This window comes from Equus przewalskii, chromosome 6, assembly GCF_037783145.1.
Source record: "Equus przewalskii isolate Varuska chromosome 6, EquPr2, whole genome shotgun sequence".
NCBI classification, from domain to species: Eukaryota; Metazoa; Chordata; class Mammalia; order Perissodactyla; family Equidae; genus Equus; species Equus przewalskii.
Window position 1 is genome coordinate 32,239,873 of NC_091836.1, and position 27,842 is coordinate 32,267,714.

Here is a 27,842-nt window from a genome sequence, read left to right on the forward strand (position 1 = left end):
CGTCTGTTTTCAACAGCTTTACTGAGGTATAATTGACAAATAAAAATTGTATGTGTTTAATGTGTATAACTTGATGTTTTGATATGTGTATACATGTTGGAAAGATCGCCACAATCAGGCTGGTTAACATATCCATCATCTCACAGTAATCTTTTTTGGTTGTTGTGGTAAAACACTTAAAGCCCACCCTCTCAGCAAATTTCAAATATTCAATACAGTATCGTATTGTTAACTGTAGCTAACATGCTATACGTTAGATTTCTAGAACTTCTTCACCTTGCATAACTAAACCTTTGTACCCAAGTTGCGTTAAATGTAGATTCTAGATCTGTCTTGAATATAGAAAATATTTATAATTAATAAAATATAATTTTTTAAGTTAGTGTTTAATTTACATTTTACTCAGCAAACCATGTATTCAGGATTTTTATTTTCTTCAACAGATGAAGGGCACATTAAAGAAGTGATCATACAACAAAGCATTTCACCCTTTAGGAAATTTAATTTATTAAAGACTAATATTTATTCAAAAAGGTTTGAAATGCATAAGCACCATGCTTGATAGAAAGTTCATATAGAAAGCTAAATGATAGAATGATGTACTTGGTCTAGGTTCTCGGTATGAGACAGAGAGAGGGTGAGGAATGAGGCTCACTAGTCGGAGAAGAAAGCCATTCTCCTTCTCTCCTGGTTTCAGCTTTCCCTGCTGTGACTGGGCAGATAAATCAGGTGGCTCCTGTTCTACAGGTCTGGCTGTCTCCACTTTAGCCAGGAAAGAGGAAGAGTCTCCCCCTGGACTCAATTTAAGCCACATTTTCCACTAAGTTTAGCAGAGAATTTCATGATGGGAGATATTAAAATATTGCTGATCTTTTAGTCCTTGCTTTGCTAGTGAATCCCATTTTGATTCTTCATTAGGCAGAACTCAAGACTAGACTAAAATTCTTAGGCACCAACCCCATATCGACAGTCATTCCAATAGGGCATGAATGGAATTCCAATAAAGAAGAGTAACAGGATAGCTAGTAAACACTTAAGGTAGTGATAATGAATTTATGGTGTTGCTAAACTGCCTGGCTTGTGATTTTTCTCTAAGAAAGCCTAGCAGTATGGGTGCAGGCAGTAGGCAGATGGGTTCCCTGAAGACTGGGCAGGGAGACAGAATGGAGGAAAGGATTTGAGTAATTTGGAACTACTCACAGTAATGGTCAAAACATCTAAGCTAGATAAGAATCTAAGTAAAACAAGAAAAGGCTGAGAAGAGGAGAGAAAGTGACGTGAATGAATTAGAAGCTTCAATGAGTTCATCCATTCCTTCCTCAAAAATTTATTAGCAGCTACTGTGATGTGCCCAAATTGCTATGTTCTGGTGAAGAGAAACTAGACCATAGCTCTGCCCTCAAGGAATTTACAGTCTAGCAGAAGAAAGGCATTAATCAAATAATCATATATATATATATATATATATATATATATAAATAATTATTTAATGTGGTAGATGCTGAGAAGAAAAGTTCAACTGATTAAAAATTATAATGATATCGTATTTGTACCCTAATTAGTTCACTCATGTTCCTCTTTCATGTCAATAAATATGTACTCACATCACAATTTGTGTGGCTAGGTAGTCTTCCTGGATGGTCTGGGAGGACTTCCCTGAGAAAATGTTATCCCAGCTGAAATGTGAAGAGTGAGTAAGAGTACAGGGAGGGGAACAGAAAACATTCTAGGCAGGGGCAATAGCATGCGCAAAGGCTTTGCAAAAGAGCACAGCACATTTGATAAACTTGAGGAAACAGAGGAAAAGAGTTGTGAGATAAAGCTTGAGAGGCTGAAAAGAAAATGATTACTCAGGGTCTGGTTGGTCATTTTCAAGGATATGTTCTCTATATTAGGAGCTTTAAAAAACTAAGAGTGTTTTAGCAGCATTGCCTTTGAATGTATTGTGGAAGAGAGGGGTATGAAGAAACAAATCTAGCTACAGTGGGGAGAGTGGTTGGAGGGAGTTAGAAAACATTTGGGGGGACAAATAAGGAAAGATCGATGGGCTACAGAATTTTTAGATGTTTGGTGAAAAAAAAACAGAAGAAAGGATAATCACTAGCTCAGAGAAACACTGCTATCAATGTATATATTCAATGCCCTACTTTAGCCTAATCTGATGACATAAGAACAGAATTTTATTTTTTGCTTTTTAAGTTTCTATACCTGAACATACAATGAGACTCAGATTTCAGTTCTAATGATCAGGTAAGGCCCCTACACAGATATCTTCTGCAAACACCTAGAAGAGTAGAACTGACAAATGATAGCGCCAAAATGAGGATGGGAATGATAGAACCTCAATGCATGGGAAAAGAACATTTTATTAGAAATTAGTTTATGGGTAATTTATAAATAATATAATAGCATTAACTTTAGAAATGACCACTCAGTTCTTTCTCCTAAATAATTGCTCTGGATTTTTTTTCCTTAAAACTCTGTAGTTCAGATAATTAGCCTTACTTGATCCCATTCTTATATGTCCTTTTTATTCTCTTGAAAATAGCTTTTTTAAAAAAGTAAGTGTTACAATCTCTTTGTAAAATCGTGAAAGAGACACAGAAAAAATATAATGAAGAAAGGAAAAATCGCTCAAAATTAGATTACCCATTTTTAACATTTGAGGGAACACTGTTTCAATCATCCATTTATACACAGATACATTTATATGGAAATAAAAAAATATGGTATAAGTATTTACAATCTTTTTACTGCTTCTACGTGCTATGAGATTTCTGTCTTTGCCATATTCTCTGGGTCTTTATTTTATAGAATCAGTCTATTGGGTAAGGGGAGGGCTAGAGAACTTGGGAAGGAAAGATAAATGAAAATGTTTCTAATATTTTTAATCCTAAGCAACTTAAGTGTGGTGCCTGGAACATGACAGATGCTGAATTAATGTTTAATAAACCAAAAAAGAATAAATAAATGCATTCCCTTATGCTGTTTGATAGAGTGAATGGAGGCAATGACTCTAGTCATTACATAAAATGAGAAAGAAGCCCTTAGTTGTGACTTCTTACAACAATCCTCGATACCCAGACTCCAGAGTGCTCTGAGCACTGTCAAGAGTCATGACTGACTCAGTTATGGCTCAATTATGGAAAACAAATGTTTTTTCCCCTACTTTTCAGTTTCTTCTATAGAGTTCTTAGGGTCTCCATGCCAAAACTCTCTCTTTCCTAGGTACCATGGAAATCGACTTGGTTTCTCTAACTGCAGACCCGAAATGGTCATTTTCATTCAGAATTACCAGAGAGGATGCTGTATATATGATGGCTACCTTATCACTTATGGTGATTTTCTCAGAGTTAACATAGGTAAAAATATGTCCTACCTTTGTAGGAATTTAAATTATCTCTAGTGCTTTGGGAGCCCGATCCATAATATATCCCAAGACTCAAGGAGCAGGAGCCCTCTAAGCATAGGGAGCAATTAAATGCTGGATGTTGAGAGAGTTTATGAGTAAGAAAATAGTACACAATAATCAAGATAATCTTTAAAAGAATTGGTAATCAAAGAGCTTGTGGATTCCCCCTGGCCACCCTATTATTCTATTCTTGATAGACATTTGATGGACCCCTTTCATTCTCTATAGATCTCAGAGATTTGGCCTAATTATCTGTCATTTTTCCTGTTTCAACCTATTCCCTTCCCTTTTACCATTGTAGAATAAATTAGAACATAATGAAAAGAGTACCATTTTGGAGCCAGAAGATTCTGGGAGTGAAAAACAAGTCTTTTTCTCATTAGCTGTATGTCCTTGTGCAGGTCAATGGTCCTCTCTGAACCTTAATATTGCCATTTGTAAAATGTAGTTATAATAATATTCCTTAGGAAGATTTCAAGGATTAAATGAAATTATGCTTTATAAACTTACTGAAACATGCTACTTACCCCTATGATTTTTATTGAAATCGGATGATACATAGATTTCTCTTCATTGTTAGAATCTTTCTTTTCTTTTCTCTTCCCTTCCTAATTTTAAGATGATTGTTTTGTTCTGTTTTGTTTTTTTCTATTTGGTTGGCTTTGTTTTGTTTTAACTAGTAGTAATTACAGTGACAAACCAAACCAAAATGAAACAAAACAATTAATATTCATAGAGTCAGAAAAAAATATAAGAAATCTCAGAGTCCTTTTCATAATAATAGCCTGTTCTCTATGGAATGAAAGTAAAATTTTCCAGAATCTCTGGATTCAACCAGGCCAATGCAAGAAAAGGAAAGTGGACCTAACATTTCAAGACTTCTGAGCGATGACTTTAAAAAATCTTATTTTAGGTAATTCTTACAACACGCATTTAAGGTAGGTATTATTAGTCCTTTTTACAAATGATGAGAACATCAGAGAAGTTGTTTTGTGTAATCCCAATATTATACAACTAAGTAGTAGAGATAGGAATTGAGCCCTAGCTCTTTGAACCTAAAGCTCACAGACTTGATTCTATGGCAGAATCAAGTTGATCCTAATAAATCAGAACCTGATTCCTAGTTTTCTCTACAATTTTTGACCCTCTGGATGAGCAAAGTATGCTGTTTACTAGTTCTCAGAGATTTAAACCTCTGAGCTTCACCTTGCCTATCTCCTTTTGCACTTATTTATGCTTCTAGTTTGCCCAAAGTATATTTGCTTATAGTTGATGACAACTGTTAATTTTAAGCAATGATCAGCGTCTTCTAAGGAATTTCTGACAAACAGCTAAGTGGCTTTGTGATGACAGCCATTATTGCTGTCTGAAATTAAAGCTGTTTGTCTTAACATGTAAAATACTTAGCACTGGTTTCTAAGAACTCAGTACATATTAGCTAGATATGTTTTTTTTACTCCATCCTATCTAGTATCCATCCATCTAAGATAAGTTTCTGTTGAATCTGGTTTTCATGTTCTCTCTCCAAACATAAAGTGTGCGTGCTACTGGTGATCATATAAACATGATGCCTATTTTTTTTACTGTGGAATACTACTCAGCCATAAAAAAGACAAAATTGTGCCATTTGCAACGATATGGATGGACCTTGAAGGAATTATTCTAAGCGAAATAAGCCACACAGAGAAAAACAAACACCATAAGATTTCACTCATATTTAGAAGATAAACAAACATGGATAAGAAGGACAAATTAGTGGTTACCAGAGGGGGACGGGGTGGGCGGAGTGTGAAAGTCGTAAAGGGGCACATATGTATGGTGATGGATAAAAACTAGACCATTGGGGGTGAACTCGATGCAGTCTATACAGAAACTGATATATAATAATGTACACCTGAAACTTACAAAGTGTTATAAGCCAATATGACCTCAATAAAATAATTTTCAAAATATCTATTAATTATAATTGTTACCATGAATAGGTCTGGTAATAAAAGCTTATAAGACTGGTGTATTCTTCTGGGCATTCGTTTATTTGATCTTTTTGAAATCTATCTTACAATATCTTTAGTGGATAGCAATCACAAGGCTTAACAGTATAAATAAACATGAGTATTTATACGTATTTATTCATTAATCAAACAATTTTATACATTTGGGGCATTTATTTACTTGAAGGTTTGTAAGTTTTAGGAACACATAAAGGGCTGAAATATGAGAACAGTAGGAAGTCTTAGAGGAATTGCTATGGAAACATCAGAGGAGAGAGAACAAACCAAATAGGAGACTTTGATAAAATTCCATGAGAACAAATGTAGAGAGAGAACAGCAGGAAATGAGAGGATGAGCAAAACAACTTATTGACAGCCTGTTCTGAACCGGTGCTGAGTATTCTACGTGATAACACAAATAACTGTTTTTCAGAAAAGGAAATGACTCCCAGAACTGGATGAAAATAAGCAGCATTCTACGACCAACATACACTGGCATAAATGAGGGCATATGTGTTACATTGATGGGTGCTGAAGTGAATTGGATCCTGTTCTAATAATGCGCAGATCTCTCTCTTTTATGCAAATATGCTTTTCATATTCAGAAGAAGATAATTTTCTTAAAAGTTTACTCTTTTGGCGGCTGGCCCAGTGGTGTAGTGATTAAGTTCACACACTCTGCTTCAGTGGCCCAGGGTTCCTGGGTTCAGATCTCTGGCACAGACTCACATACTGCTCGTCAAATCGTGCCGTGGTGGCTACAATCTTCCAAATAGAGGAAGATTGGCATAAATGTTAGCTCAGGGATAAAACTTTACTGTTTTTATTGATCACAATCAGGTGTATTAGGTAGGATAAAATTTGTGTGGCACAAAGCCCAAATAGCTGTTACAAATCATAGAGAAATTCATTACTTTCTCATGTAAAAATCTGTGCTAATATAGCATTTCTACTTCATGAAAGACTCAGGGATTTAGGATCCTTCTAGCTTGTTGCTTCTCTATTCTTTCACTTATTGCCCTAGTCCTCATGGTCCAACATGGCTCAGAATATATCTGCATTCTCACCAGTAGGTAGGAAGAGGGGAAAGTGAGTAGGGGAGACCATTCTCTTCTCCTTGAAAGGGTACAATATTGTGTTGCACCCATTCCTTGCATCCCATGGGCCAGAACTTAGTCATGAGGTCACATCTAAATTAAAGGAGGCTGGGAAATGTTTTTATTCTGAATGACCATAGACTTGACTAAACTTGGACTAAACTTGAGAAGGAATATTGGAGAATACTTAGCAAGCAACATTAAGGCACAAGGACAGATGTTTGAACGGAGACTCCTAATCTAAAGTAGTCTCTTCATTCTCTGTTACACTACTTATCCTGTTTTCTTTAAGCACTTTCACTACCAGATTTTGCTTTTGCTTATTTTCTTGTTTATTTGTTTTTTTTTATTTTAATATTTCTTTTCCTTGCAATGTAAGCTCCAGGTGGGTAAAGATTTTTGTGTCTTGCTATTGCCATAATGTCAACGTCTAGAACAATGCCTTACATATAGTAAAAGCCCAATAAACATACGTTGATTAAAAGAATGCATTATATGTTTCTCTTTCAAAAGTTTGATCATTGGGTTTATTAAATAGTTTATATGAAAAGATGAAATTACTTATTGTTTTTAAACAAAATATGAATAAACATAAATAAAATGCATTCATATTTTAATAGCTATAAAGATCAGTTTAATTGTGTTCATAGTGCCAGGTTCAGAGACTTTTCATATAATTATCTTTCCACTAACCGGCACATTATGTATGTTTCCTGATTCGGTTCCTTCCAACCAAACTGCCATGTCTGGTCTGTGGCAGACATCTAGTTCTAATCTCTTTAGTCCAGCTGGATCAGGTGACGAACTCTGCCCACTTTTCCAGCTTCTGACTCTTGTTGCCCAGATACTTCAGCCAAGAGAAAAACATTATAGCTGAGAGAGACAATGCTAGACATAATTTCTACCAAGAGAAAAGGATCATTCCCTCTCATAATTAACCTTGGTATATGTAAAGAACATAATTCTAGGGTCAAATAATGATAAAATAGAATTTCTGCTTATATTGTGCTTTATTATATAGGTATATATGCGTGTGTGTGTGTGTGTAGACATATCCATTACTTTCACATCCATTAAGACCCATTGGATTTTTAAATACAACCCAGGGAGGTAGGTATGGCATTAGCTCATTTCATAAAAAAGAGAACAAACTCAGAGTGAGTAAATGTGGCAGAATGAATACATCGCAGAGACCAAAATCAAGCTGTGTCTTCTATACATATCGTATTTTCTTTACCCTGTACAGATTCTCAGCAGCAATTTGACATCTTTTTAAAGCCTGAGATTTAATAGGAAAACAAAATAAAGAAAACATAGGAAACCTGATCACTTCCAGTGTCCTTTAGCCAGAAAAATGAGCACAGATCTCAATTACTTACATTGTTACCCTCCAAAACTTGGTTTTATAATCTTGATGGCAAACCCATAAGTGACACATGACTGGAAGACTTGGATCCTGTGGGTATTGCCCTGGATCCTCCTCCTCTTCACCCTATGCTGTAGGGAGGATACAATCTAGGGACATATGACTCAAATTAGAGAGGAAGATTCAATAATATAATGCCCATAAAGTTCAGGGCCTACCACGCAGTATTATTAGCAGTGGGTAATACACACTAAGCCCTTTGTGATTTAGTCTATTACAGAAAGGGTTTTTGTTTTTGTTTTGTGAGGAATATTGGCCCCGAGCTAATATCCCTTGCCAATCTTCATCTTTTGCTTGAGGAAGATTGTCCCTCAGCTAACATCTGTGATAATCTTTCTCTATTTCATACGGAATGCCTCCACAGCGTGACTTAAAGATTGGTGCTAGCTCCCCGACAGGCATCCAGGCCTGCAAACCCAGGTCCCCCAAGCTGAGCCTGCAAATGTAACCACTAAATGTAACCAGGCAGACCCAAGAAATGCATAGTTTTGGAAGTCATTGTCGATGTTACTGTTACAGCATTTTCACTTGAAGAAAAAAAATACCTTCCCTTTGCCTATCCTCTGATTGCTCCCTAGCCTAGAACAGGCAAAGGAAAAAGCAATAGTTCCAGGGTGGAAGAATTTTCCGTTGATCCAGAGAAGAGCGAATGTTAGACTAATTGTTTAAGAATTTCCCGTCGATCCCTTAGTCTTGTAATCGCTACTTTATAAACGGTCCCTAGAAGGGGGAGGGCCTTCCTGGAAATTTTGACTGCAGCTGTTTTCTCTTTGCTGTGACTCCGAGCCTCCGACCTACAGCGGAAGGTAGGTGACCAGGCTGCCCGCGCTGGGGCTGGCTCCCATCCCTGACCTCTGAGGACTTGGACCCGCCCATTCTAACTCGCTTTCTCCATCTCCAAATCTCTCGGGGTTTGTTTAAACTGCAAGCCCAAGGGGCGGGGAATTTAGTCCTGGGGTGCAATCCCCGGGGGGGTGTCTGCAGTTTGGCAGTTTAAGGGAATTTTGTGGGGGGAGGTGGGGGTGGAAGGGGGATTTAGCCATCTTCTAATAATCTCCAAGTTCCTCTTCCTACTTTCCTTTATTTTTACTTAACATTTCTTTCTTTCATACGGACAATTGATGTTTTCTCAGTTTTATGTAACTTTATGTTGTGGAAATGGAGCTTCAAACTCCGCTTCCCCCAACCTCGATCTTATTGTAGCCCCCTCAGCTCTTCTATATGGAAATTTAAGGGACCGACTCTGATCCCTTCTGTTAACACTTGGACGCTGAAAATCTAGGACTGAAAATGTAGGGATTAAATCATTCTCGGTTTCTATCCAAGCCCCATTCCACAAACAAACCGCCTGCTTGGCTGGGCACCAGGTTCTCCACTTCTCCCCTGCAACAGGCTGCAGGGGTGTGGTGCGCTGGGCCACCCTGCCCCTTCCTCCCCCAGGTGTGGCTGAACAGTGCTGGGCCTGGACTCCTGGATGTCTGAGGGTCCACGTAACACGCAGCCCTTCTGGCTCAGGGAGTCACCCTCTATTTTCCCAGCTGCCTCAGATTCAAGCCTTTGACCTGTTCAGCTGCTGTGGCCAACTTTGCCTACTTGTTGCTAGGTGCATTTCCGAAATGCATCCTGAGGGACAGAGAACTAATTCTGACCCAGCTTAGTTTGTACTGGGAAGGGTCAGGGAGAGGGTGCAGAGCAGCAAATTTCCCTCAGTGAGGGATTTGTCCTGGGGTTAGAATCAGGAAGTAAGGCTGTTTCTTTGTAGGAGACACCCCTCTACTTCTGTCAGCTCACCTGAAAGCCATCCTGGTGAGTCCTGCTGAGCCTCAGAGCACCATTTGGTAGCCTGAGACAATTTCTTCAGCTGTTGTATCCCTGTGTCCTGTGACCTTCTACGTTAAGCTCCCTGCTGGTGTTATTAGAAATTCTTCCCTCCCCCACTCCCCCTGTTCTACCAGACAACTTACCCCAGTCAACTGTCTTCATGGAAACCCTTTTCCTGAGCAGCCTCTTCTCTGCCTACAGCCACTACTGCCCTCAGTGTTTCTATCAAATGTGAGCCATGTTGCCACTCTCAGTTTTTATTCAATTCCTCAAAATAAAAACAGACACAGAACAAAAAGTCTGATTTGTTGGCATTGATTTGTGGGGACAGGGCATGGTGTATAAGAAACATTATTTCCATCAAATGGATGAGCAACATAGACATTGCTCTGGATTGGGGTAGGGTGTGATGTTTTAAATGGTGATTGGGATGAGCATTGAGGGCCTAGAAAGAGTCCTGCCAAAAGCTTCAGTATCCTTGAGGGGAGTGTTCTTCTAGGAAAGAAGCTTGCCTTTCTCAAGAGCCCACATGTTTTACTGGCCTGTAGGTTCCTGAGTGAAGGTTGTGGTTCCCAGTGACTCATCTGCTCCGGAGACTCTAGATAAGGACATTAGTTTCACTTTTTTTCAGCATTCTCTGTGCACCACGTAATTCCATTTTAATTCGTAAAGCTGTATTTTGAGTGAAAGTCCCCTTCATTGATGCTGGAGATTGCAGCTCAGGTCACCCTTTGACAGAACAGGGAGAGGCAAGCTCACAAATGATTCAGTTCAGAATGGTCAGCGGGCAGCTTCTAGTGGTTGTAAGGCCAATGAGTAAGACCAGACCCATCTATTGATTCTCTGGATTAAAGAATCATAATTTAAATCATAATCTAGGTAGATAATTTTGTCTCTTTGTTCCCATATCACATGAAATGGTTGTCTAAGTTTATAATAAAATTTGGAAGATATGTTTAGTATGACCTGATTTAAAATAGAGGACATGTTGCATGTATGGTGTTTGTACATATATTAGAGTATCTTGGATGGAAGCAACAAACAGTGGTTTCAATTATGCGCCTCAAATGAAAAGTGACAAGGTAAGTGATCTAAGTTGCAGGGATCCCCTTTGGATCAGGCAGCTTCTTACATGCAGGTCTCTGAATACCATGATCCAAAGTAACAGTCAGGCTCTATTTAACAATAGTAACAGCAATAACAGGAACAACACTTATGTCAATCATCATTGATTAAATGCTTCCTATAGGCAGGCTCTCTGCTAGAGACTTTACATATATTCATTCATACGTGCATATACGACATATAGGTATTATGGTTTTCATTTTAAAAAGAGAATATTGAGGTTCAGAGGTGTTAAGTTAATTAGACTTATTCAATGTACCTAAAGAGCGGTATATTAAATACACTTTTGAAAAAGAACTGGTGTTTGAACCAATCTCACGAGGTGTCACAGATTTCCTGTTTATTTGATACTTAGTGAATCTTACAGCTTTCCCACCTGGATCTGGCATTTGGAAGTGATCTTACTATTGGCATCTTTGTCTCCTTCTTTTCAGCTTCTTCCTCCTTCCTATGTCCATTGTTAACCCTCTGATATATTCTTATGCAAGACAAAAGTACATAAGATATTAGTATTTGAATAGATAATCCCTAACATGTCATCTGTTCATGACATGTCTTTTCCACAGTAACCCTGTGTCACCATGGTGCACCCCTGTGGCCTCCTAACCCGGCGAGAAGAGCCAGGTAAGCCTCATTGGTGACTGTTACTTGCCATCGAATCTTTGGCACCTAATGTAATGCCATGCCTGCAGGAGGCATTCTGTTAATGTTTGTTGAACTCTTGAACTCTGGTCTATTTCCAGTGCCACTCAAGAGCATCTCTGTGACCTTGTCCATTTGTGAGTTTGTGGCTGGTGTGTCTGCTACCTTAAACTATGAGAATGAGGAGAAAGTTCCTTTGGAGGCCTTCTTTGTCTTCCCCATGGATGAAGACTCAGCTGTCTACAGCTTCGAGGCCATGGTGGATGGGAAGAAAATTATGGCAGAATTACAGGACAAGATGAAGGTAATAGGAATGAGTACATTATCTTCTCCCTTCTTATTTCTTTAGTGTATGCTCTTTAGGACCTCTAGCAAATGCAGCTTCACAAAACTGCTGATGTTGGATGCTCTTCCTCCACTCCCCTATGACCGCTATTTTCCTAAAATCATTTGGAGGGAAAAATCAATCAGAGACGCTCAAAGTATAGCTGTGAATTTGGTGAGACCAATCACAGTCCCTCCCCCCCAATCATTGTTTTCTGTACCACTTGTTTCTTCATCAGCCATGTCACCTTTGAGACCACCTTTCTTTCCGTTCTCCTTAGGCCCACACCAACTATGAGAATGCCATCAGCCAGGGCCACCAAGCCTTCCTATTGGAGGAGGACAGGTGCTCCAGGGATGTCTTCTGTTGCAATGTGGGGAACCTCCACCCTGGATCCAAGGTGGCACTCACCCTGAAGTATGTACAGGAGCTGCCCCTGGAAGCAGATGGAGCCCTGCGCTACATGCTCCCAGCTATCCTGAATCCTCGATACTCTCTCTCTGGTGAGTATCCTCTCCCTTTGAATACTAGTGGTTGGTAAGATAATTGGGGAAACCTCCTCAAGGTTGTAGGGGTGCTAAAAAGTGTGGGAAGGGAAAACAGAACTAAGGTAACTTTTTGTAGGATGGTCTGAAGACAGTTGCCTTAATATGAAGACTCCTGTAGTCCCTTTGGAAGACCTGCCCTACACACTCAGTGTGGTTGCCACCATCAGTTCCCAGCATGGCATTGAGAGGATCCAATCCAACTGCCCTTTGAGTCCTATTGAGTACCATGGAGATGATAAGACTTCTGCTCAGGTAATTTATAAGAGAACACTGTTGTTGCCAGTGCCCTTATTCTTTGGGTCCTGACTTTGTTCCTCACTCCCTCTTTCCTAAACATTCCATACTTTTCCATATCAACCCAGAGGGAATCACAGTGTGCTCCTTCTTTATCCCTGTTTAATCTCCAGTGCCTTCTCTCCATTCTTGCTCCTGCTCCTGACCATGCTCACTTCTGGAAGAAGCCTGTAGCCCTCAGCTCTGACCTCAGCCCCAGGCAGCAAGCAGTGATAATTCTAACATGGCTCCTTTGCCTGTTCCCTGCTCAGGTTTCCTTGGCTGATGGACACAAGTTTGATCGAGATGTGGAACTCCTGGTTTACTACAGTGAGGTACATACCCCAAGTGTAGCTGTGGAGATGGGGAAACCCAAAACAGATTCAGGTATTTTCTTTCTCTCTTTTAGTTACCTCCTAAGGGGTAACTCCTGTCTTGGAATTACCCTGAAAATTCCCTCTCTTTTCTTTCCTTCTATCTAGTAGTGGGCAAAACATTGAAATGGCTTACACTATGGCATGCAAAATAGTTGTTTTCAAAGAATATTGTGTGCATATGTCTTGTAGGCAAACTTAAGTGCATCAGTTAATTTGACATAGGGCAAGAAGACATAATTCTTAAGAGGAAACACAGCTAGTTTACAAACAAATGTGACAATGATCGGTCTCTACGTGTGCAAATCAAAGTAAAATAAAATAAAAATAATGAGGTGACATTTTCACTTTTCAAATTGTCAGAGATTTTCAAGTGTGATAATGCCTCATGTTTCAAAAGGTGTGGTGAATCTGGTGCTCTTAGAGATTGCTTGAAGCAAAATAACTTTTTATCAAACTTTTGAGAAGAAATTTGGCCATAGATGTCAGTCAAAATAAATGTTCATTTTGGTAATTCCAGTTTTGAGAATCTTATCTAAGGAAATAAATCTAAGTATAAGTAAAAAATGTGCACCGAGGGGCCACCCCGTGGCAGAGTGGTAAAGTTCACGTGCTCCGCTTCAGCGGCCCAAGGTTTTGCTGGTTTGGATCCTGGCTGCGGACATGGCACTCCTTGTCAGGCCACATTGAGGCAGCGTCCCACATGTACCACAACTAGAAGGACCCACAACTAAAATATACAAACAGATATTGGGGGTATTTGGGGAGAAAAAGCAGAAAAAAAATAAAAAAAGATTGGCAACAGTTGTTAGCTCAGGTGCCAATCTTTAAAAAAAAAAAAAGGTATGCGCCAAAATGTCCTCTGCCATTTTAATAATATCAAAGATTAGTAAAAAATAAAATGTCTTACAGTAGGTAAATTCCCTGTGCTAGGTATACTTGAAGAGTTATTATGTAGCTGCTAAAATAATGTACATTGACAGATTGAAATGATATGGAAAAAAGGTTTCCAAAGAATCTTAAGTAGTAAGTTAAAAGTAAAGTAAGTTATACAGGTAGGTTGCCACACCTATGCACTGGGAAAAACATGTCAAATCACAGGAAGTATTCCAGTAGTAATTGTGATTAAGACTAAGTTTACTTTCATAACTTTTTTTTATCTAATAAATAACTTTTGTCGTTTGATCATGACACCTACATGTAATCTCATCTGGAGTTCTTTTTTTGTCTTTTTTTTTTACCGTGGTAAAATTTACCTAATGTAAATAACTTGTTTCAAGTGTACAATTCTGTTGCCTTAAGCATATTCACCTTGTTGTTTAACCATCACCACCATCCATCTCCAGAGTTTTTCCATCTGGCCCTAGTTTCTTAATTTCTAAGATTAATTTTAGTTCCTTAATAAATTTAGTTTTTTTCTTTAATTTCTCTCATTTTCTAAGTTTTCCTTAATATATCTGTACTTTTCTTTGTAATTGTAACTGGTGTAACCCATGACATTCCGTTGCTGTCTTGGGGCCTTACTGGGTTGCCATGCCCCTGGATTGCAGGGACCATGAAGTATAACTGGAGAGATACCACCACTTCTGAAGCATTTGCTACATTATTGGGATGGAAGCATCCTTGAGGACAGTCATAGTCAAAATGCTATGGCTTGGGTTAGGTTCTTCTATAACGACAGCCGCTGTGAAGACAGTTCCCTGTATTGGTCTTCAACAGGCCATCCTTCTCTCTCATTGTTAATGCTTGGCCAAGATAGCTTCATACTCGAGCTCTCAAATTGGAACTCCTTAGTTTGCCCTCACATGTTCTACCATTTTTCCTCAGGGCAAGCTGTCCCTGATAGAGCGTTAGAGGCTCCCGTCCTCAACCAGGTTGGCTCCAGCACCTCTTCCGTGAAGCCCCATTCTTTGTCTTTGTACCTTAGTTACCTGGTTTTGTCCTTTGCTTCTGGTGAGTTCCTCCATGAGATAGTCCTACAACAGTGACCTGGTCTTCAGTCAGGATCATTTTAATCCACCAGAGAAAGATCTATGATGTTGAATCTTAAAGGGTAAGGATTGAAATCTCTTTTCCTTTCCTTTCAAGAAGTTTCCTTGGCCTCTATGCATATTTCCTCATCTGTTCCTTGTAACCGGCTCTGCAGGCCACAGGGGGACATCAGGGGCAATATTTATGAATCTTGTGAATTCCTTCCAGAAGGGCAGCTCAAATCTTGCTTCCTAGATCGTATGAGACGTATGTGATTGTATGTGATATTCCCATCCATACAAAGAAACCAATGACAAGAGGCAGCTTGGCTCACTAAAACCATTTGGATTTCTGCTAAATGAAGCATACCACTACATGATGAAAATACAAAATATGTTTTTTAAAAACTTAGAATGCACTGACCATATTAAGAACATGATGGTTTTTAAAAATCGCATTTATAAATTAATAAAAATAATTGCATAAAAACAAAATTTATAGATAATTTTATAAAATTAAGAGTCTAATCTGAGTGGAGCCCTAGACTGAGTTCCTTAGGTGTATTATATCACTTAACCCTTAAAATAATCTTGAAGTATTACTACTTTGATTCTTGAGTTGAGGCAACTGAGGCTGACAAGCAGAAGAGCTTGCTAGGATTTCAAATGCTTCATTTAAAAATGAGGAAGCTGAGACTCATGAAGCTGAAAATAATTTCAGCCAAGGCATAAGAATTATGTAGATAATAGATACATAGTGCTTACTATGTACCTGACATTTTTCCAGACAGTTTAGATATATTAACTCATTTCATTTCATTCTCATGGCAACCTTTGTGACTTCTCAGTACAGCGCCAGTCACGCCATGACCAGCTGTCTCTCGGAATGGAAAGGAGTCCACCTTGTCCATTAAAAAAAAGTTACTTCTTCCACCTTATGTCCAGAGATCTGGATTGTGTAAAAGTTATTTTGGGACCAATGTTCTATCAAATATTTGCTGAGCCACACCCATTTTATTTGGAAGCCGGTTTGGTTATTGGGGTACCCCATGGCTAAAAGATTAAACTGAACCAGGTCCTGGAATCATTCTGAATCCCAGGGCTACTGAGAATTTAAACCTATAATCCTGGAATCACTTCATAAAAATTAGATATTGGAGTTTAATTCTATGTCCTCTTATATTCTCTGAATTGTAAAACCGGGGTTGATATAACCCAAGCATTCTCATTTCATCTCTATCTCAATACTAACATTTCAATTCCTGCATCAGTTTTCACTTACTCCTCAAAATTAAATCATGGCTATGGCTTTGACAACTTGGTGACATGGGCCAGGATCCTGTGGGTCTGCTCTATACCAGCATTTGGATGATGCTATTAGAGTCCAACACACGTCCCAGTGCATCTCTTTCTTTGTTCTGGAGAGTATCGGTAAGCACTTCATACCCAAAGCAGATGAACTTTCCTTGGTGTATGACACTTATTACACTCTCAGCTCTTTTAAGTTGTCAACATAAGATTTGTCCACATCAGCATAATTCTTTTCAAAGCTGTAATTAAAGACTTAAGAACCTGTGTGATAAATTCCCCATTGATTTGTTTTGAAGAGGTGTCTATGCAAATAAAATAGCTAGATTCTTCTGGCAAGTGCTGGAACATTTTGCCTTAATGTATTTCTCTCATTTGCCTAGCAGCTAGGAAACTAGCATTCAATTATGGTATTTTAATTATTGGTTGCACCTGGTAACTTCTACCCTCTTTCTTTTGTGTGTGTTCCTCTTCTATATCTTTTATATGTTTATAAGTCATCTCAAACCCTTTGCCAGCAGATAGAGTATAAAGATCAAACAGTGTTTTAGATTTGGGTTTTCTCAGCTCCCTATGTAACTCACTGCAATTGATTCTTTGGGTCTTTAGGATTCTCGAGTTCCTTTTTGTCTTACGGTGCCCTTATCCTTTCTGGGTAGATTGTTTGATGGGAGATCCATCGGCGATGGTGAGTTTTTACCCAAATATCCCAGAAGCTCAGCCACCAATCACCTGTGGAGAATTTGTCTTCCTCATGGACTGCTCAGGAAGTATGCAGGGGCCCATGAGTAAACAGGATAAATCTCAGCTGCGCATAGAGGCAGCCAAGGTAAGACTAGTTTTTTTTCTTTTTCTGGTCACATGCTCAGGTGGGGATAAATCTCAGGGGTTAAATTAGGGTCCATCTGGAGCTGCAGGTCTGTTCCCCACCTGAGCTACAGCTAACATGTCCACCTGAGGCTAGCCTTGGGCCATGAGGGCTGTAGGCATGAAGGAGGTGAAGGCCCAGACCTTCAAGAATGAGATTGGCGGGGTCTGTGTCTGAGAGGATCCTCTCTCACTCTCTTTCCTCGTACTCTCTTCTTTCAGGAAACACTGATTTTATTGCTGAAGAGTTTGCCGATAGGCTGTTATTTCAACATCTATGGATTTGGATCTTCCTATGAGGCATTCTTTCCGTAAGTTGCTAGAAAGGCCATAGAGAATCCAAAAGATAAAGAAAGGACTAGCTTGTTAAAGGAATTACTGCGGAATTGACTTTGGCGTTGGAGGTTTCAGATAAGGTTGTTTATGATGAGTGTATCACAATTCAGGGACTCCATACCGGCCAATGTCCAGTAGCTTTCATGTCACTGGGTGTGTTTGTTTTTCTCAGGAACAGTGTGAAGTACAATCAGCATACAATGGAGGAGGCACTGAGGAGAGTTAACCTTATGCAGGCTGACCTAGGGGGCACAGAAATCTTGAGACCACTCAAGACCATTTATGGGGCATCTTCCATCCCAGGCCACCCTCTACAGGTAAGAATTGCAGCAGAGCTAATAGAAAGGGAGTGAGAGAATGAAATCCCTACTCAAGAATCCATAGCCCTGAGCTTCATTGTAGGATTGTTGAAATATGGTATGTAATTCAGGGTCTTCTAACATGTAGTAAAGATAAAAAGATAAGAGGCCTTTCATAGAATTCTTCTTCCTTAGATCCATGCTGTAAACAATGGAAGTTCTTTTTCTAGAGTGCTTCAAAAGCCTCAGATGAAGCTAGTAGTGTGAGGTGCTGAATATTCGGAGGGTCCTGAACAGACCATGTGAGAATGTTAGGGATCTCCCACCTGTCTGAAGAGGCGTCAGTGTCTCTGGAAAGAAATAGTTGGGTTTTTCAAGGGCAAATTCTGGCATCTTAAAAATGAACTTCACAGAGACTTGAAGAATATCTTCTTTCTTTCTGCAGCTTTTTGTCTTTACAGATGGAGAAGTTATTGACTCATTTAGTGTAATTAAAGAAGTTAGGAGCAACAGTCTGAGGCACAGGTATGAAGAGAATGTCATTTCTGGGTGCTAGACCAAGTAGTGCCATGTGTATTCTAGTGCCACATGATACTAGTGTTGACATTCATTTTAGAGGACAGAATGATTTAAGAATTTTACTTTTACCAGCTGACAGTTTTCTTTCTATATCATTTTTTACATCTCTACTAAAAGATAAAAGTAATTTTCTACAGAACATCAACACAACAAAATCATTGTCTCATTCTCTCTAAATCATAGTGAAAGCAGGAATTGAATAGTAAGACTTTTTTTTTGCTATAAACATTTTTATTAAAGTAAAACATACAGAAAACTACACAAATCATAAGTATGCAGCAGGATTGATTATCAGAGTGAACACACGTGTAATTACCACCTAGGTCAAGGACTAGAATGCTACCATTACCTCTCCATCTGTACCCTTTTCCGTCACACCCCATTTCTAATCACCACCCACTTTTTCCTCCCTGAAGGAAGTAGCTTTCCTGACTTATAACACCGTGGATTATTTTCGCTTGTTTTTGAATGAAAATAAATGAGTGATACAGTGTAACTCTGTTTCTGTCTGTCTGTCTTGCTTCTTTCCCTCAGCAGTATGTTGAGATTCATACCTGTATAGCATGGAGTCATAGTTAATATTCATGCCACTGACATTGAAAGAGTACTTGCTAATTATTTTTGTAGAATCTCCATTTATGTTTGTTTAAATTCATTAATATTAAATATTTTTGAAAGAAATAATCTAAAAAGTAATGTTGGGCCTGGCGATGAGTTTGACCACTTAGCTAAAGGTTATATCTGAAGATAACTTTGATATATTGTAAACATCTTGTTCTCAGCAAATGTTTACTCAGTAGTTTTAGCATTCACTTATGCTTATTGCCCAAATAAAATAGTGATTTTAAAATCCTGTCAGCTTTTACATATTTATTAGTTGACATCTTACTGTAAAGAAGAGCTTTCCCTTTCTCCCTTCTTCGCATCCTCCCTCCCTTCCTTCCTTTTGCTGTATAAATATGTACTTTTGGATTCTTTCATTATTTTTCAATTTTTTTAAGATACGTTATTCTTATTATTCAGAATCTCAAAATTTCCAGATTTGGCCAGTGGGAGCCCCTTCTAACTTGCTCCTATGTCATTTTCATGTTTCTTTGGTTTATGAATATTTCCTGTCTTTCTTAGAAAAATATGTTTCTGATTCACCTGTACTTTCCCATCCCTGTGCCTTGTTCCTTTTAGTGAAAAAATTGATTAGAAGTCAGTATTTAAGTGTTAGGTGTAACTGTTTGCTACCGGGCTGTTATTGAGTCTAGCCATTTTCAGCAGACGGAACTAACAAATATGTCTAAAAAACACAAATTTTTACTGAAACCCCTACTTCCAAGGTAACAATATAACATTTTTTCTATTTTTCTCCTATTGCATATTTGTATCTTCTTCCTCCATGGTGAGGAACCTGGTGTCCCACAAAATGAGTAAACTTACTCGTTTGCTTAATCTTACAATACACACAATATCTTTCTATAATGTTTTATAATGCTCTGTGTAGAGGTCTTGATGTATTTTTCATTAGATTTTTTTCCTAGGTGTTTGATGCTGTTTTAAATAGTATTTTTTAGACATTTTATTTACTGGATGTTTATTTCTAAATATAAATTGATAACAATTTACAATAGCTTTTAAATTTACGTTGACTTTGTATTCAATAGCCATGCCAAATTTAGATATTAATTCTAGTAGTATATTTGTAGATTCTTTTAGATGTTCTATGGATAGTCATGTTTGAAAATAATGTTAGTTTTATTTTTTTCCTTTCTGATCCTTATGTCTTCATTTTTCTTCCTTTCTGTACTGCCCTGAAAAGGACCTCTAGTACAAACCTGAGTCGAAGTGGTCATAGCTGGCATCCTTATCTTATTTTGGACTTCAGAGAACATGTTTAGCATTGTATCAATAAGTGTGATTGTTTTCTATATGTTTTTTTTGCAACTAAGGAAATGTCCTTTCATTTCTGTTTTGAGAGTTCTTTTCCTTTTCTTCTTTTTTTAGATAATGAATGGTTATTGAATTTCATCAAATGCATTTTATGTATCTCTTGACATGAATGTATGATTTTATCCTTTATTCTTTTAATGTGTGAATTATATGACTATCGTTAAATGTTAGACCAACCTTGCATTTCTGAAATAAACCCAAATTAGTTGTGACCTATTAATATTTTTTCATATATTTTTGGATTCAATTGGCTCTTAATTGTTTAGGATTTTTGAATCTATTTCCATGAGAAATATTCAGATATATTTTCTCATAATATTCTTGTCAAGTTTTGATATCACTCTTATGCTGGCATCAGAAATGAACTGAGAATTTGCTGATTTTCTATTACCTGAAATATTTTCTTTCTTAAATATTTACTAGAATTTGCTAGGAGACTTTTTTGTGGGAAGGCTTTTAAATCTCTTTAATTAAAATAGAACTATTTGTATTTTTATATCCTTGGTTTTTTATGGGAGTTTCTATGTTTTATGTAAATTTTCAAATTTTTTAGCATAAAATTCTCTCCGATATCGTCTTGTGATATTATTAAATTTTGTAGAATCTGTGGTAGTATGACGTTTTCAATCTGGGTGTTGCTCATTTGTGCCTTCTCTGTTCCTTGCCCTAAATGCTTGTCAATTTTGATAATCTTTTCAAAACACCAGCATTTTTGGGTTTGTTGATCCTCTCTATTGCATGATTGTTTTCTATATCAATAATGTTTGCTTCCGTGTCTCATTTCTGTCTTTAAAATTCTTTGGGTTTATTGGCTATTCTTTTTCTAACATCTGGAGATGGATGCCCAGGTAGTTGATTTTTAGACTTCTTTCTCTTTTCTAATATATGTATTTAGAACTATAAATTTAAGCCTATCTGTAGCTGAATCCTGAATTTGGATATGTCATTTTCCACTGGCGTCCACTTGAGAATATTTTCTCATTATCATTATGATTTATTTCTAAAGCCTGTCTTATTCAGAAGTATAGGGTATAATTCCCCAATATTTGGGGATTTTCTGTTTCTTTGTTAGTTGTCAGATATTTCATGTGAAATATTGTAGGAATATCTTTGAGCTTCTAGATGACGTTATCTTCCCTGTTAGAAGACCTCCTCTTTTCTTGTGACAGGTTGCTAGTCTAGAGGCAGATAATTAGTCCGATTAGAGTCTAATGAGTTTCAGTTATTTGATGGCTAGTTTACTTCTATTCGCCTCTACCTCTAGCCTGTAGGTTCCAGGGTTGTGTGAAAACCTGAGGTGTCTACGGGACATCTTGTCTTTGGAAGGCCCATATCTGAAACTGCTTAGCTTTTCAACCCCTCAGCCATCCGTTTGTACTTGACACTTGCTTCAAGGGGTGGAGGGATACCAGATCCAAGCTCATCTCTCTCTGCTTCCCTCCTCTCCCAAGTCTAGGCCATAGATTCTTATTGCCCCAGTAGCCTTTTGGTGTTTTCAAAGAGATGATTTAAGATATTGTATGCAGATTTTCTAGTTCTCTACTGGCTTTAAAACAGTTTCTTTTGGCATTGCTCTGAGCAGAACTCTCCTAGGATGTTATACTTTAAGTCAGAAGTCATACATTTAACTTCCAGTTCTTTTGCTTGCCAGCTGTTTGGACAAATCAAGTAAATTCTCTAAGTCTCAGTTTCCTCACTTGAAAATGCAGATAATAATAGTACTTACCTTATATGTTTATTGTGATGGTTAAAAGAGTATAACTAAATAAAGCATTAGGAACCATGCTTGACACAAAATAAATGCTACATGAATTTTTGCCATTATTATAATTATCATCCACATGAATCACTTAAATAAGTTCTAGGTATATAGTTATCCATCAATATATGTTGTTTAGCTTTTGTTTTATGTATAGAAACACTTAAACATATATATAAAAGCTCTTTGTAACCCATAAAGAACACAAGCCACAGTTCAAACATCATGTTGGAAATTTAAAGGTGATAATGTCAAGATGCTGGCAGGCTGTGTCTCTAGGGAGCATTTTCACAGTTAGGTCACCATAATTAGAAGTCGTCTTCTTAGCACTACAAGTTCATAACATTAATCCTTGTGCTGGTGTCACTAGACTTGGAGATGATGACTCACACTAACCCAACGCAAAAGAGACTGATGCATAAGCCAAAATTCCAATGTATTAATTTACAATGAGAACTATCCATGTCACACTTTCTAAAAATGGTTGTATTTGTATCACCGATCCATTTTCTGTTTATAGACAGTTTTATTTGGGAAGTCAAATTGTGATTAATCAGCCATTTGATGCACAGGGACTAGTGCAGGGAGAGAGCAGTTAGAAGAGCAGGAGGCACTCTTTCCCACACTGAGACTGGCCTTGCTGGGGCAGATGTGGTTCCAGTATAATATTAGTCTAGCACTGATGATAGTGTCAGTTTTTTCCTAACTCCCCTACCTTCTGATTAACCCATTCTTTGGTTGATTTGAAAACAATGGATGAAGATGTGGTCTTATTATTTTGTTTTTTCTGCTTCTAGAATCAGTATAATATATAATGGTTTGCCAGAGGGATCTTATATTCAGACCAACCAGTGCTCATATGCCATCTCTACCATTTAGTAGGTGTGCCATCTTGGCCAAATTTCTTAAATTGTTTGGGCCTCGGTTCTTTATCTGCAAAGTGAAACATAAGCCTGCCTCTTAGGAGTCTTGTGATGATTAAATTGCAATATTAATTTAAGGCTTTTGACCTCCTGAAATATGGAATATGCTCAATAAATGGTAGCTATTATGCATATGGCCAAGGAAATAGACTATCTCTTTATGTATTTTTTGACCATTATGTATTAATTTTGTAATTTCACTCTTTAGTCCCTTTCTCTAATCTCTTGTCTTTTTATAATTACAGATGTTTCTCGTTTGGTATTGGAGAAGGAGCCTCCACCAGCCTAATAAAAGGCATTGCTCGGGTAGCAGGGGGCACTTCAGAATTTATCACAGGCAAGGAAAGGATGCAGTCCAAGGTTAGGGGCAGGCCTTGTATCCAGATGTGGCGATCTAGAGCGAGTGTGGAGCAGGGTGGGCATTGCTGCAAGAGTAGAGGCAATAACTCGCCTCCGGGATTCATTTTCATATCCCCAAGGCCTTGGGCTGTATACTTAATGTGGCTACTTTTGGTCTTATGGAAAAGCGGCCTGCTGTAGTTTCTGGAGAAATGACATCTGGTCCTAGTAGTTGGAAGCCCAGGGACAAGATGCTGGAAGAGGTAGGGCTTTATATTTAAGGCCAGAAACAGAGAGACTACTAATTTTGACTGTCACGATTGAGATTGTAGGTTTGTGCTTTAGGACCTCCTTAGATACCATATCCTATCCTCCATGCAAATGATACAAAGAGAAATGAGAAAGAATAATTGTAATATGTCTGGTAGATTGGAAGAAGCAGTAAATTGATACTCCATTTGGTTAGTATGCATGAGGGAAGGTGTCTTCCACATTTTGTTATATTTCTAAGTTCCTATTTCCCAGTTGGTGCCATCTCTTGTTTCTACTTCTCCAGCGTCTCCTTTCCTACACATTTACTTCATTCACATTTATGTTAAAACTCTCAGCTTTAACTTCCTCACATGTAAAGCAAGAATAATAATACCCATCTCCTTGTATAGTGTTAAGGAATAGACATAGCATGTATCATGTCTCATAGTACCCAGTGCGTGATAAATATTCAGTTAGTAGTTGTCATTGTTGCCATTATTGTTCTTTGTGCTTATTTTTTCTTTCTTCTACCAGGTTCTTAGAGCCCTGAAACGTTCTCTACAGCCTGTGGTAGAGGACGTGTCTCTGAGCTGGGATTTGCCTCAAGGTCTTTCTGCTAAAATGCTTTCCCCAGAGCAGACTGTCATCTTTAGGGGTCAGAGGTTAATTGTCTATGCCCAGTTGACTGGGATGATGCCGGTGAGTTCTCATTCTCGCTTATTCCTCTAGTCAGAATAGCTACTGCCCTGAACTCTGCTCTGGACAATGTCATTAAAGCTGGTGGGATCTCATCAAGGGATTGCACTTCCAGGTGCAGTGAGCCTGCCCCCTTCTCCATCATTTCAGGTCTCTGATTTCCCGAGCTACCTGGTTCCTAGTCAGGAATGTTAACATGTTAGGTTGGGGAGCTGCCCCAGTTCTGACCTTTCTCTTGGTGAACTCTCCCTTCCGTTATTTCTACTCTTCTCTCATTTGTAGCCAGCAGAGGCCACAGGAGAAGTTTGCCTTAAGTACATACTCCAGGGCAAGAGTTTTGAGAATAAGGTGACGTTTTCTCTACAACCCAAGCTCGATGCCAAGTGAGAATTCATTTTTCCTTTGCTATTTTCTCTTTCTTTCTTTCTTTCTCTTTGCTTCTTTCTTTTCCTTTCTTTCTTTGTCACTTTCCTTTCTGTCTTGTCTTTGCTTTCTTTCTTTTCTTTCTTTCCTTCCCTCCCTTCCTCCCTCCCCCTTCCTTCCTTTCTTCCTTTCTCTTTCTGTCTCTGCCATTCTTAGGGATTGGTTTCCTTCTTTTAATTTTCAGCTTAATTATTTCCCTATAGTCACTTCTCCTTTATAACCCACTCAAGTCTTATCTGTCCCCTATCTGGCTTTTTCTTCCCCTCTGTCATCCCTAACTTTTGAGGGCCCTTAGTAACTGGCACATATATGCTTCTCCCTAAGTCACAATCGTTTTTTTCTTTTAGCCTCACCATTCACCGCCTCGCTGCCAAGTCCTTTCTTCAGACCAAGGACATGGGTTTCAGGGAGACTCCAGCAAATGATAAAAAAGATGTGTTGAAAGTCAGCCTTGAGTGTGGAGTCATAAGCTCCCACACAGCTTTCATTGCCATCAACAAGGATCTCAACAAGCCTGTGCAGAGGCCCCTGGTTCGTAGGGCCGTTCCAAGGCCAATTCTAATGAGTACTCCTGTTGTGATGTCATCATATAATCGAAGTGGTGAGTTTTCCCCCATTAAAACTCACATAAAATAAGGAGTCTTGGATATCTGAACATATCATTTAAAGGAAAGTTTGTGAAATGTCCTTAAGTTGCATTTTTTTCCTGTCTCTCCACATCTAGGATTTCTGGCTGGTGATAAACTTTTCTGTTTTAGGGTACTAGAATATATCTCATTGGCAAGGAGATTTAAAATAATCCAAGGGAAAACAAACAAGGAAAATTAAAACATAGAAAACACACAATTGAGTAGTCCCACTGTCTGAATCTGAAGGTGATTTATCCTATTGATAATTAGATGGTTAATGATTACACATATGGCTGATGAACAAGCTACTAGTGTTAGGGAATGGGTGCTGATTATTGGGATTGTCTCAGGCATAAGACAAGCAGGCTTGATTATAGATGTTAGGGGCTTGAGGATTAGGATCAGGTGGAGAAATTCCCTGGGCAGGACTCCACAGCTGGAGGGGAATGGATGATGTTAGTTCTAGAGGCAGGTTTCAAGGTAGCCCAGATTTCTAGTTGTGCAACTGGGTGGATGAGGATACCATTTATTTAAATGAGTAACAAAAGAACTCAAATTTGGGAGTTAAATAGTTTAATTATTTTTAGAGCACCTTGAACTTGAGATGCCTGTGGAATATCCACAGGAAGATGTCCAGTAGAAAGTGAATAGATGGGTTTGGTGGTCAGAAGATAGACATTTGGCAATACTTAGCATCTCAGTAATAACTGAAGGCATGAGAATGGATGAGATTATTCAGAGGACAGGTATAAGTGAGATGAAAAGGAGGATGAGATTGAAACACTAAAGAATACCCAGTATCTAAGGGATGGGTAACAGAGGATTTCCCCAAACCAGAATAAAGAGGAAGGAAATAGGAAGAAAAGAAGTGAGTACATATTCAAAACAAAAAGAAACTATGATAAATGAAGTTATCAAAGAATCAGATACTGCAGAGAAGTCAAAGTAAAAATTGAAAAAGGACTGTTGGGTTAATATCAAAGAAGTCTTGCTAATCTGATCAAGAGCAGTTTCATTGGCTGAGATCAGGAAAGAATTCCCATCAGAGAGTGTTAAAGAGCAAATGAGAGGTGGAAAATGAGGGGTAGCTTGTAAAGATAGATTTTATAAACATTAAGCTGAAAAGGGGAAGGAGTAGGAATATCTATAGAAGAGATTGTAGAGTTGAGCTGGGTTTTTGTGCATTATATCTCTTTAAAATTTCAGAATGGGAGAGATTTGAGGGTGTTGTAATGCTAATAGGAAAGTGCCAGTAGAGAGGTTGAAAATATTGTTGGGAAAAAGGATAGCTGATTGAGAAGGGTGTTTGAGGAAGTGAGAGAGGGTGAGATCTAGGGCTGCAGTGGAGGGATTAACCTTTAATAGGACAAGTATTAGGACAATCTCCCACTTATTGCCGGGAAGTGGAGGACACGTAAAGGGATTACATTTTAGTTCATAGGCTGAGAGGCAAGTATTTGTAGTTTCTGTGTGATAGTTTTTCTATATTTTTAGTGAAAGAGACAGTAAATTTAACTAATGAGTATGAGACTAGAAGTGGTAGAGAAGAGAATTTGAGGAAAGGGTTTGAAATAACCACTGTGGACAATTGGAGAGTGAAATACCCAGGGAGAAACAGCATTTGTCAAGGAGTTTTGAGGGTCCAGTTTAGTTGTGATATCTTGACGTTTTTAGTGGCACCAAACTTCTAAAGGGAATCATGGTTTACGTGATTCATTTCAGCAGTACTCGGCAGCTTTGGTATAAGCATGAATGGAGTAGAGTGTTGGCTCTGTTTTGAAGTTGGGGTTTTGCCAGATGGATGTGATGAAAAGGAAATTAGGGACATGGAATTGAAGACATTGATAAGAGAGTACTGAAGTATTGGACCTGAGATTTAGGCTAAATAGAGAAGAGAGTAAAGATAGAAATTGACATATAGGAAAAAAGCAGAGGAAACAAGGACTTAGAAGTCCTGATGAGGTCAAAGACCAGGTAAAATAGGAATCTCTGAGTTAGAGAGCTGGAAAAATTGGATATTGTATTTAAAAAGCAATATTTTGTTTTTCAATGTGTTTTTTACAGGTAGAACAGTTCTACTAGATAACAAGGTCCTGGCTTGGGAGGGAATGGCGGAAGTAGGATGGAGGCTGAAGCCATTTGATTTGAGAAAGTTAAGAAGCTTTGAATTAGGGTGTTGGATAGATTATGTACATGGGTAGTGAAATCTCTCAAGATGATTGTAGCCTTGCAGTGAAGTAGTAATCTGTAATCTGGCTTTCAGATGCTTCAATGAATGATGGGATGTGACAAAGAGGTTGGAGGTTAACAGAAGTGAGGATATGAAGAAGGTAATCCAGTGAGGGTGGAGGGTCTGGATGTGGCAATTGGAACTGAAGAGGTTGCCAGCCCTACCTCCCAAACCTGGATTCTTAGGGTATGATACCTTGAGCAACCACCATTTGAGGGGGACAGAGGGAGAACAGTTTTTTTTTTTGGAAGGAAAAATTA

General features: G+C 38.4%; 1 protein-coding gene across 5 annotated transcripts in view; it reads left to right on the forward strand.

Annotated features, from left to right (window-relative positions):
* Nucleotides 1-8,364: 8,364 nt before the first annotated feature.
* VWA5A (von Willebrand factor A domain containing 5A) overlaps nt 8,365-27,842 on the forward strand; it is a 46,651-nt gene continuing 27,173 nt past the window's right edge. For 2 of the 5 annotated variants that reach the window (XR_011540902.1, XR_011540901.1), the window contains exons 1-14: nt 8,629-8,732; nt 11,439-11,496; nt 11,616-11,818; nt 12,120-12,342; nt 12,464-12,639; nt 12,933-13,047; nt 16,972-17,141; nt 17,402-17,490; nt 17,688-17,832; nt 18,260-18,339; nt 23,259-23,350; nt 24,139-24,303; nt 24,583-24,683; nt 25,071-25,324. Coding sequence is in view for 3 of the 5 variants with exons in the window: in XM_008518851.2 (XP_008517073.1) it covers nt 11,454-11,496; nt 11,616-11,818; nt 12,120-12,342; nt 12,464-12,639; nt 12,933-13,047; nt 16,972-17,141; nt 17,402-17,490; nt 17,688-17,832; nt 18,260-18,339; nt 23,259-23,373; nt 24,139-24,303; nt 24,583-24,683; nt 25,071-25,324 (1,879 nt within the window). In the remaining 2 variants the exon portion in view is untranslated. Of the gene's footprint in view, nt 8,733-11,438; nt 11,497-11,615; nt 11,819-12,119; nt 12,343-12,463; nt 12,640-12,932; nt 13,048-16,971; nt 17,142-17,401; nt 17,491-17,687; nt 17,833-18,259; nt 18,340-23,258; nt 23,374-24,138; nt 24,304-24,582; nt 24,684-25,070; nt 25,325-27,842 lie in introns of all 5 variants that reach the window. The other 3 variants (XM_070623336.1, XM_070623335.1, XM_008518851.2) reach the window with 2 other exon arrangements.